Source organism: Zootoca vivipara, chromosome 6, assembly GCF_965207765.1.
Source record: "Zootoca vivipara chromosome 6, rZooViv2.hap1.1, whole genome shotgun sequence".
In the NCBI taxonomy this organism is placed as follows: domain Eukaryota; kingdom Metazoa; phylum Chordata; class Lepidosauria; order Squamata; family Lacertidae; genus Zootoca; species Zootoca vivipara.
The window spans coordinates 60,747,341-60,759,077 of record NC_142589.1 but is presented as its reverse complement, the minus strand read 5'-3'; the positions used below and the strand labels follow the sequence as shown (position 1 = coordinate 60,759,077).

At 46.1% G+C, this 11,737-nt stretch overlaps 1 protein-coding gene across 3 annotated transcripts; it reads left to right on the top strand.

Moving 5' to 3' along the window:
- The first annotated feature begins 307 nt into the window (after window positions 1-307).
- On the top strand, window positions 308-8,064 carry STMN1 (stathmin 1). Of its 3 annotated transcripts, none has more exons than XM_035118307.3 (5): window positions 308-404; window positions 2,759-2,810; window positions 5,424-5,596; window positions 6,767-6,958; window positions 7,621-8,064. In XM_035118307.3, exons 2-5 carry the CDS (start codon window positions 2,798-2,800, stop codon window positions 7,690-7,692), a joined length of 450 nt encoding a protein of 149 aa, XP_034974198.1. In that variant the 5' UTR covers window positions 308-404; window positions 2,759-2,797; the 3' UTR covers window positions 7,693-8,064. The 3 variants fall into 3 exon arrangements, with proteins under 3 accessions (XP_034974198.1, XP_088528469.1, XP_034974196.2); XM_088672343.1 differs by lacking the exon at window positions 308-404 and adding an exon at window positions 586-1,008; XM_035118305.3 differs by lacking the exons at window positions 308-404; window positions 2,759-2,810 and having other exon boundaries at window positions 5,411-5,596.
- The last annotated feature ends 3,673 nt before the right edge of the window (window positions 8,065-11,737 follow it).

Genomic DNA, 11,737 nt, shown 5'->3' with positions numbered 1-11,737 from the left:
AGATTGCACGGCGGTTGGAGAAGGAAACCAAGAGCCTGCCAGTTTCCCATATATTGCCTCCATCCACCCGTCTTTTTTTTTTAAAAAAACTAAACTTTTATTGCACCAAGAGACACTCCCCTGCACTACATTTCCCATCATGCCATCACAATAGAAGGGGCTAGAGAAAGAGAATGCTCCCCTCGTTTTCTCCCCCTCCCCGCTGCGCGGCACGTGCCGCCTTTCTCGGCCAATAGGGGGCGTGGCCAATGCAGGTCACGTGCCTTTGTTTGCTGCTTTTGTGGGGAGCGCTGGGCGGTTAGGAGCTGAGTCTGTGTGTAGCCGCCGCAGTGACTGGAGGCAGGTGGGTTGCCTAAGGAGCTGGTTTGAATCCGAAGAGGGGCCGGGAACGGCGATAACGAGCGGTCGGTCCTTCACTGGGAGGGGCAAATGGGGCTTCGTTTAGTGGGGCGGCAGCGGAATGCGTTGTTGGGGAAGAGGAGCGAAGGGGGGTTCTCGGGCGGGGTCCCTGAAAAATCCGCATTTGTCTCAGACGGCTCCATTGCTTTGTCACCTGAATGGGCTGCTGCTGCTTTTTAAGCGAGTGGGTGGTTCGGTGGTGACCAGCGGGTAGGAGCGGGTAACAAAGCACCGCGAATGAGGAAGGCAGAAGGGGCGCGTGCTCTCCTCGCGGAGCGGCTATTGTTCGCTCGCGCCCACCCCAGTTCCTGAACTGACGGGCGGCGCTCCGTCGTTCGCTTGGGACAGCGATTCTAACGATTGTGGACACCGCCGACAGCTTCCCCGGCTCTCTTAGCATCCGCCCGCTCCCATTTCCCCGTCCACTGGTTTTCTTCTTGACAGGAGTAGCCCGTCTATTGTTGGAGGGAAAGGGGCGGCGCCGCTGTTGTTGTCGAAGCTTCCACTGCCATCACCTTGTCGCGCCCGCCGACGGGGATTAAAGGGAGGGGGCGGCAGGCGCGTTCCTCAGGGCGGCGTGAGGGGCTAAAAATGTGACTTAGGAAAAAGGTGAGAGGGCGGGAAAGAGAAGAGACCCCGCGTGCAGCGGGAGGAAAGCGAGAAGCCCCGAGCCTAAATATACGAAAAGAGGCAAGAGGCCTGCGCGTTCGCGGCTGAGGCGGGTTTTGTGTGTGTGCGTGTCGCCGTCTCGCTCGGGATTGTTTTGGCGCGCCGAAGACGGGAGGGTGGAGGAACGCGCGAGCAGCAGGTGCCCGGATGTTACCGTTATAGCTCAGATTCTTCCCTCCCCTCATTTTTCCCTCCTGAGGTTGGAAGCGCGCGCGCGCGCGCGCTCTCGGGCTGTTTGAATTCGGTGCGGTTCTAGAATGGCGCGTGGGGTGGGCGGGGCTTCGAGGCAGGCGCCGCTCTTCATTTTCTCTTCCCCCTCCCCCATCTTTTCCCCCTTCTATTATCTTGCATTATCTCTGATCCTTATTGGCTGTGAGTCTTTTCTCCTGGTCCCGCCCCATAGTATGTAGTAGAAAGCCAGTGAGGGCTTTTTTCAAAACCACCCACCCCCGCTTTCAGATCTTGGGCGTTGCTAGCCTTTGGTTTTTCAGCCTGACCGCAGAAGAGGTGCCCCTTAAGAACCCCAGCTTTTTGCTATTGTGCGTGTTTGTTTATTTCTTATCCTTCCCCCCAAAAAGAGCTTTGTTTGCCTGCGAATACAAACATACATAGGGGTGCCATTGTGCTACATTTAATTAGCTATTATCTCAAGAGGTCACGGGTGACAGAGGTTAGGATAGGGCAAGGCTCGGATTTATTTTTTAATGTATGCCGCCTTGCTTTGTTAATACTGGGTTTAGCGCAAACGGTTCTAGATCTCGATTATAGTGAGCTGCCCTTTGTGTCTTGAGGTAGCAAGAACAATGGCGCATACCAGTCCTAGGCTAGCAGATAAAAAAGAAATATGTCATCCTTCTGAGGCTCCTGAGGGAGGGTTTTGATGAATCTAGTAGCACATATGTAAGGCTTTGATTGCTTTTAATCATCAATGTTGAAGGGACAGATGGAGCACATCTGCCCAGTGGATTAGTATTTGTTGCTGGAAATGAATTTCAAACCATAGTGTCTTACTTTTAGGTACCCCTTGGATATAGCTGGAGGGAGGGGGAGGCAATAAATTCTCAGGTGCTCTTATCAAACTACTACTTGGTGCTGAAGCAGCCTGCACTCTAGGAATCTATCCAGCCTTAGGTGCCTTCATTTGAGTAGCTGGTAAGGAAAATCTGGTGTGCCTTCTTACAAAATACTTGCACTACTTCTGGTTGCACACTATCTACTTAAGAGCTTGGGGCACAGAATTGTTTATCCCAGACATAAATAATAGGATGTTTGCAATGGACATAAGTAATTTGAAAACCATTCATATTCACTTAGCTTGAGACACAGGACCAGTCCCTGCTTCATTGTGTATATCGGTAATGCAGTAAGATGGGTCTGCTTCACTCTAGTAAAGCACCAAGATAGTGTTGTGGCATCTTGGTTAATTTTAATACAGTTTTGATTAATGTGAGTTAACAGTGGTGGATCCTTAGTGTTGGGGGGTGGGGCCGATCTGAGGTCATAACTTAATTCAGAGTACAGCATTCTAGATATTTACTATGTAAAGCAGGTTGGTTTCTTTTTTCCAGATGTGTTATTTTGTATGTTGTCATCCAAACCTAAATAAGGACTAGAAACTGGTATAAGGAAAACACTGAATAGAGAAGTTCAAGTAGTCCTAACACTTATGTAACGTTTTCATCTTCTTTAGTGCTCACCTATTGGAGTTCCTGCAGCAAATTGTTTAGCCATGGCTTCTTCTGGTAAGTGCTACTATTATGTACTAACACAGTCATACCTCGGTTTAAGTACGCCTCAGTTTGAGTACTTTCAGTTTAAGTACTCTGCGGACCCATCTGGAACGGATTAATCCACTTTCTATTACTTTCAATGGGAAAGTTTGCTTCAGGTTAAGTACGGACTTCCAGAACCAATTACACTCATACTTTGGGTTAAGTACGCTTCAGGTTGAGTTTTCCGTGGGCCTGTCTGGAACGGATTAATCCACTTTCCATTACTTTCAGTGGGAAAGTTCACTTCAGGTTAAGTACGCTTCAGGTTAAGTACAGACTTCTGGAACCAATTGTGTACTTAAACCGAGGTACCACTGTACTTGGGTTAGAATCATGGGACCAGAGGATCATCTAGTCCAGGGGTTCCCAACAAAATTTTAGTCCAACCCCCTGCAATCCTATATAATAATGTCCATGTTGTCCCTGCGTCCAGATGTCCCGTGTGTCCCTGGGGTACTGCGCATGTCCCCCAGAGACACAGGGATTGGACGGAGGGACAACCAGGGACACAGGGATTGGACCCGTGCTCTCGGGACACAGGGAACAGCCAACTGCCGCTCCGCCAACCGCCGCTCCGAAGCCCAGTCTCATGCTGGAGGTGCGCGGTGAGGCGGCGGGGGAGAGAAGCGCTCCCCCCCCCGGCAGCCTTGCCGCACACCTCCGGCATGGGACGGCGCTTCCTCGGGGAACCCGAGGAAGCCGAAGCGGCAGCGGGCGCGGAGGGAGGCCCGCTTTGGCTTGGCAGCGGCGGGAAGAAGGGGAGGAATTCCTCCCCTTTTTCCCGCCACCGCCAAGCCAGTCCCGGAGCCGAATTGCGGCGCGGCGGGGTTTTTCGCTGTTTGCCTCCCCCAGGGGAAGGCAAACGGCGAAAACCCCCCGCTGCGGACTGGCTTGGCGGTGGCGGGAACATCCCGCCACCGCCAAGCCAGTCCCGGAGCCGAATTGCGGCGCGGCGGGGTTTTTCGCTGTTTGCCTCCCCCAGGGGAAGGCAAACGGCGAAAACCCCCCGCTGCGGACTGGCTTGGCGGTGGCGGGAAGACCCGCCACCGCCAAGCCAGTCCCGGAGCCGATTTGCGGCGCGGCGGGGTTTTTCGCCGTTTGCCTCCCCCAGGGGAAGGCAAACGGCGAAAAACCCCCGCTGCGGACTGGCTTGGCGGTGGCGGGAAGACCCGCCACCGCCAAGCCAGTCCCGGAGCCGATTTGCGGCGCGGCGGGGTTTTTCGCCGTTTGCCTCCCCCAGGGGAAGGCAAACGGCGAAAACCCCCCACTGCGGACTGGCTTGGCGGTGGCGGGAAGACCCGCCACCGCCAAGCCAGTCCCGGAGCCGATTTGCGGCGCGGCGGGGTTTTTCGCCGTTTGCCTCCCCCTCAGGGGGAGGCAAACGGCGAAAAGCCCCCGCTGCGAACTGGCTTGGTGGTGGCGGGAACACCCGCCACCGCCAAGCCAGTCCCGGCAGGCCGCTTCCTCTAGCGCCCGTTTTTAAACGGGCTAAAATCCACTAGTGAAGGAATATGCAGCTGTCCCATACAGGGGTCAAACCTACAACCTTGCCATTACCAGCACCACGCTCTACCAACTGAGCTAATACATAATGATTTCTCAAGATACATATTTAATAAATTGAAAGCAATTCTAAGTTACTTAATACTTAAACACCAGTAAAATGTACAATGGTACCTCTGGTTAAGACCTTAATTCGTTCCGGAGGTCCATTCTTAACCTGAAACTGTTCTTAACCTGAGGTACTACTTTAGCTAATGGGGGTTCCTGCTGCCGCCGTGCTGCCAGAGCACAATTTCTGTTCTCATCCTGAAGCAAAGTTCTTAACCCGAGGTACTATTTCTGGGTTAGTGGATTCTGTAACCTGAAGCGTTTGTAACTCGAGGTACCACTGTATATTAAAATGCAATATATTTTTTTCAACCGCATCAGCATTAATCTGCCAGTGTTACAGCTATTGTTGTTGTTTAGTCGTTTAGTCGTGTCCGACTCTTCGTGACCCCATGGACCATAGCACGCCAGGCTATGTCAGCTATTACACGTACTGAAAAGCACAGATGAAGTCTAGGCTTGAATGATAGTGTTCTTGTCAGATGCAATATAACATAAGGTTCACACCTATATCCTGTGACAACTATTAAAATGTCTATAACTGTTCTCAGATGGTGTTTTGGTTGTAGTTTGACTGTGTGAAACTAAATTTTGCTGTAGGTGCCCAAATATTGATGGTAGGATAACTGTACAGATCTTAAGTGAATATTTAGCAAATGCCTGTATTAAAACATAAGGCACTTTTAAACTGGATTTCTTAATGTTTTCAAGGAAACATAGGGATTGTGCCTTTGTGGAGGTACTTTGTATTCCATTGTAGGCCCCCAGAGACCTCAAACATTTACTTAAGGATGCGGAGGGAAGCGGGAGCCTCAATTAACTAGTCAAGCAGGTTTTAAAGTTTGTACTGCAGATGCAGACTTGAAATTTGATTTGCTTCCTTCAGCTTGAGGGCACTTTTAAGCAGAAGTGTGTGCGTTAGCATGATGTGGTTCAAGGATACTGACTGTTAACTTACAATGTCTCTTCTAGACATTCAGGTGAAAGAACTAGAAAAACGTGCTTCTGGACAGGCATTTGAATTGATACTTGGCCCTCCTTCAAAAGAAGCTGTTCCAGAGTTTCCCCTCTCTCCTCCAAAGAAAAAAGATCTCTCACTGGAAGAAATTCAAAGGAAGCTAGAAGCAGCGGAAGAAAGGCGCAAGGTAAACATTATTTTTCTAGTTCTAAATACTACACTACATTGTGCACAAGTGTATACTTGAAATGGTAGCCAGTTTATAGAATTTACCATTGGGAATACTGTAGACAATGAAAAATGCCTCAAACTGAATGTTACAGCACCTTAATAGTTACAATAAATTGAGGATTAGATGAAAATTAATAGTTCAAATAGAATTGCTGCAGTTCTGTTGGAATTTAACTATACTGGAAGTGGAGAAAGAGATTCCAGGACAAATAGGGGAGGCACACTTGTCTATTCCATGTCTGCCCTGATTGGGATGAGGGTGGTGCTGTGGGTTAAACCACTGAGCCTAGGGCTTGCCAAACAGAAGGTCACAGGTTCAAATCCCTGCGGCAGGGTGAGCTCCCGTTGTTAGGTCCCAGCTCCTGCCAACCTGTCATAGAGTTGGAAGAGACCACAAGGGCCATCCAGTCCAACCCCCTGCCAAGCAGGAAACACCATCAAAGCATTCTTGACATATGCCTGTCAAGCCTCTGCTTAAAGACCTCCAAAGAAGGAGACTCCACCACACTCCTTGGTAGCAAATTCCACTGCCGAACAGCTCTTGCTGTCAGGAAGTTCTTCCTAATGTTTAGGTGGAATCTTCTTTCTTGTAGTTTGAATCCATTGCTCTGTGTCTGCTTCTCTGGAGCAGCAGAAAACAATCTTTCTCCCTCCTCCATATGACATCCTTTCATATATTTGAACATGGCTATCATATCACCCCTTAACCTTCTCTTCTCTAGGCTAAACATACCCAGCTCCCTAAGCCGTTCCTCATAAGGCATCGTTTCCAGGCCTTTGACCATTTTGGGTGCCCTCTTCTGGACACGTTCCAGTTTGTCAGTATCCTGACAAGTTCGAAAGCATGTCAAAGTGCAAGTAGATAAATAGGTACCGCTCTGGCGGGAAGGTAAACGGTGTTTCCGTGCGCTGCTCTAGTTTGCCAGAAGTGGCTTAGTCATGCTGGCCACATGACCTGGAAGCTGTACGCCGGCTCCCTCGGCTAGTAAAGTGAGATGAGCGCCGCAACCCGTCTCGTCCGCAACTGGACCTAATGGTCAGGCATCCCTTTACCTGCTAGTAGACTGAGGCCACTATCAATGACAGGTGATACAACAACTAAACATGGAATGTATCTATATTCTAGACCCATGAAGCGGAAGTGTTGAAGCAGCTAGCTGAAAAACGAGAGCACGAGAAAGAGGTGCTGCAGAAGGCAATTGAAGAAAATAACAACTTCAGCAAAATGGCAGAGGAAAAGTTGACCCACAAAATGGAAGCTATCAAAGAGAACAGAGAAGCACAAATTGCTGCTAAACTGGAGCGCTTGAGAGAGAAAGTAAGTCTGGTATTTAAGATTCTCTATAAAATAATGGAATATTAACTTGGACCATCAGTGATATTAACAAACTAGGACCAGTAGACCTTATTTTTTTAAAAAAAGAATAATTCACACCTAATTGCTCAGAATTTGTATATAATTATTGAATTTTGGAGGGAATCACTGGACTTCCTAAGTAGCAATAAGGTAAGACCAAGTCAACAAATAGCTGCACTTACAGGTTTCTACTGATAACCAGTTCCCTAACATTTGACTAAAACAAAATAGCTGCAGTTAGTCCTTTGTTTTGTCCCTGTGTTAAATACTGTGCTGAATAGGTATTTAGTGGTAGAGTTTAAAGAATGCTTTTGATAAATGAGAACACAGAGCTGGAGGTACTTAAAAACTGGATGGGTCAATTTTTTTGGCTGCATTAAGCTTAAATGTTAACCAGTTGGGATGAAAACCATGCTTCTCAAGTCAATAAACTATAGGTTACCAATCTGCTTGAGTGCATCACTATGTAAAACCCCAGGATAATGCTACGCAGAAACTGAAAATTGTAAGCTTTATTTTAGTCCAAACTTTGCATTGTGTTTATAGAAACAAAACAGTTTTGGTTGCAGTAAAAACCCCAAAGAACCAAGTTCTATCTCACTATCTTAACTCTGCTTTACCAGGACAAGCATATTGAAGAAGTACGGAAGAACAAAGAAGGGGGGAAAGAATCTGGTGACAACGAAAGCGACTGACTTCATCCTGGAAACTGACTTTCTCCCCTTTGTCTAAATATCCAAAGACTGTATTGGCCAGTGTTTTTGTTAAGTTTCTAGAAAACTGATGTAGAGCTGTATAGTTAGATCCAACTGTACACATGCTTTGGGGAGCTAGAGGGGAGCCCTTTTCATGTTCACTCTTTTTCTAAAATGTTGTCTTTCCAGTGTAGCTATCTTGTTGCATTTCTTCTATTCCAGTGCATTTGTTCCTGGATTGATGGCTAGTGCTGTATTCAGCTCTGACATATTTGTGAAAGAAATATGTAGTGTAATGCTCATGCTGAATTTGTTGGTTTTAAACATATTACTGTAACCAAGTGACTTAATAAAAGCTGCACAGTGCTGTTATCACAGGTGACTGTTTCTGAGACTAGCATGACTAAATATGCAACTTGGGCATAGCTATGGCTAGAACATTTTTATGCAATAAAGAACAAAAAATGCTTGCAAGCAATATATCTAATGGCTAGTGATGTTTCACAGTAGCCAGCTTCCTTAGAGTTGTTGCCTATTGTTCCAGTTTCACAATAAGAGCTTTGTCTTGCACCTCAGCAGTTGTCAGCTGGTGGTTTGTTAAACAATTAAGAACCACCTCCCTAGATAGGCTTGCACTTTGTAACAAATAACTTCTTGTTAACATGTGACTGTGATCTGACTTCTAAAGCATTTCCCTGTTAGTTTTTAAGTTTCATTTAAAATTTAGGGGTGTCCATACAGCCTCAAGCTCCAAAGTCACCATTTTTGCAAACTGCTCTAGGTTCAAGTATAGTGCTTGGGATAAGAGAAAGCTTAGGTGGTCCTTGATATTAGAGACTTTATTGTTGAAACATACTGACTTGATACTTTTAAAAAGGAACTTGTGGATCTTGCAAAATGATTGCATTGTAGAGCCTTAAATTGGTTTTGGGAGTTTGGGTGTGGGGAATGATAGCAAAACAATGATCTGAAAGAGTGTCTGCCAAATTGTGCTTGTTTTGTATCTTAGTGTTGTAAAATGTATTTGCCAGTTGGAGCAACTCCCCCATGTGGCAAAAAAATGTAACTGCATAGTCCCAGTATGGAATGCAATATTCCATTCTGAAGTATGGGCTTGTAATAAATACTTAACATTTCAGTGCACAAACAACTACTGCAGGCACAATACTTAATTCAGAAAATAAATTATAAATATTTTAAAGGATAGATGGCTTTTCTTCACTTGCAGTACGGAGAACACCCAACCTAGCTAGTACTGTGTTCATAACCAACCTACTCTGATGAGAGCCACTTAACAGACCTTTTCTCTCCAACCCCCCAAAGCTTCTGGAATGTTTTATTAGTTGTGTGACTGGTACCAGGTTATTCAAGTTGTATTTTAATGGCATAAATATGAAATTGCTTCCTGTGCATGTCTCTGTACAGATGTGTGCTTGGTCAACTTGCTCATTACATCAACATATAAACATTACTCTGTAACCTATTAGATTTAGTCAGCCATCAATAAATAGACATAACTAAATTGGTTTCTTTTCCTTGCTGCCTATAGATAGTAAATACCTTGCCACCGAAATTGGTTGTGATGCTTTAAAACGTTTGTGTGGGACGGAGAAAAATGCATGCTGATTTCGTGTGTAATTGCTAACTTGGAAGTATTCACATCTCCCAAGTTTTCTTGGAGAAATAGGGCCTCAGTGCATTCCTGCTTACCTCAGTGGGCTTTGAGGTAAGTGCATCCAGGATAGTCTTGTCCCTGTTCTATTGCTAAGGGCTCCTTAGAACTTTCAATTTGATTTGCTTGCACAAAGCTTATCTGGTGGTTAGACATCTGGTCTTTATTGAGTATCCCGGTTTGCTTGTGCGGTTGTCTGCATGTCTTACTGTTCATTGATTCTCCACCCCACACTTCTCAGGGCATTTCCCCATCACTTAAAAAAACAAGGTTTTTTAAAATGAAAATGTACTAGGGTGACAGACCACAATTGTCCAAAGCTAAAGTTCTGGTATGTGCTTGAATCGCTCCTGCAAAATAGTGACTAGTCTGGAGGCACACACTCTGTCCCATAGTCTGGAATAATTCAGTATTTTGCATCACTTGTCCTCTAGCTATGCACCAGATGGAAATGTCTTGCTTAACAGACCTCGTGCAGGTAAAAAGTTTGATACCAAAGTTCACAAGGTAATGGTGAAGAAACATACCAGTTGACATGGCTTTCTGGTACTTTTTGCTGTCAAGTCCTGAGTGCAGAGACTAGAAATGGGTAAATTAATTAATGTATTATATAGTAAATATAACCGCACAATGCAGCTGCCGTTCTGAAGGGACGAGCCAGGCATGCAGGAGAGGCTGCTCTGAAAAAAAGCGCAAGCAGGGCTTTAAAACTTAATGGGGCAAATCAGCAGTGGCTTAATTCTCCACCCCAATGAATTAAGAATATTTTGTGGACCACCCTGAGATCTTTGATGAAAGACAGTACAGTATATAAATAAATAATAAAGGTTGTGTGTACTGTGGGTGGTGGAAGACTATTGAGAAGTTTTCAAAACTTCTCAATGATTAATAGCTGCATATGGTCCAACACTAAATACAGTTTTGTGTGCCTTTTCTAGCAGCCATTTGGACTTGTAACACAGATTCTGCATTATTCAGTACTTCAGATTTAGCTTGCTATCTAGTCTAGTAAAATATCAATGAATTACAAACTGGGCAAATTAGATTACCAGTATGCAGTACACATTTATATTCAAATGGTTGTAGCACATTAATGCAGGTAAGCAATGTTTGATAGCATAAAACTCAAAAAGTGAAATTTGTACAACTTAATAGTATGCTTTTGCCCATAACTAAGCCAAACCATGGCTTCTCCATAGGGTAGGGGGATGACTAAATTAGCCGTTGGGTGGTGTCTCCTATCAGAAGTCCCTTCTGCAGCATTTCCCAAACAGCCTGCTGGGTGTTGGGCACTGGAGAAACACAGCATGGAATTTTGCTAGACCTGAACTGGGCAAAAGTGTTTTCTGCAGGGATTGGCTGTGAAAGGTTTCTTGCACAAGTAGGTCACAGCTGCTTCAGCCATGCATTTACTGCATTCTTGTGTTACATGATGACTGGTTTGAGTCAAGTGAGGGTAGTTTAGGGCAGTGTTTCCCAACCAGTGTGCCTCCAGATGTTTTGGGACTACAACTCCCATCATTCCTGACCACTGGTCTTGCTACCGGTAGCTAGGGATGATGGGAGTTGTAGTCCCAAAACATCTGGAGGCACACTGGTTGGGAAACACTGGTTTAGGAAACCTACTTGGGGTTTGTGCTGGGGCTAATTTGGCCTGTGCCCCAGAGCTTTTCCACACCTGTCTTGGCATGAAAGCATAGGATCCATGAAAGGTGATTGTGGCTGCTTTGTTCCCCAGTTGTTTGCTGTTGTGCTAAGCTATGATTTGGTTTAGTGTGTTGTGTGAACCTGGGCTGGTTTAGCTTTCCTTGACAAACCTTGCAGTTAGTCTAGGGAGAGAGAAAAACAGTGGGTTGACATGGGTGTAGGCATGTTTTTTTGGGGGGGAGGGCAGAGCTTCAGTTAACTATGTATTTTTGTTGATGGGGGGCAGCTACCCCCTGCCCCCTCTTTGCTATGTCCATGGGTCTGGATAAGTTGACACAGTGATGCAACAGCAAATACCAATGAGAAGCAAAGCAGTCATTTTCTGGGAGTCCCTACACTGGTCAAATTCTGCTAAGGCAGAAGGTTGGTGGTTGGAGCCCACTCAAGGATGGTGGTGGGCAGAATTCCTGCATTGCAAGGGGTTGGACTAGATGGCCCTTGGGTTCATTTCCTACTCTACAATTCTATGATTCTTTGCTGCTTCCCATTGGGGTCCTTGCAAACAAAGCAGAAAAAGCTGCCCAGTAACCAGAGGAACAGTGCAGGATCCTAGTGCAGGATCTGATGGGTTGGCAGGCATTGGACCAGGCTTCCTCAACCTCGGCCCTCCAGATGTTTTGAGACTACAGTTCCCATCATCCCTGAGCACTGGTCCTGTTAGCTAGG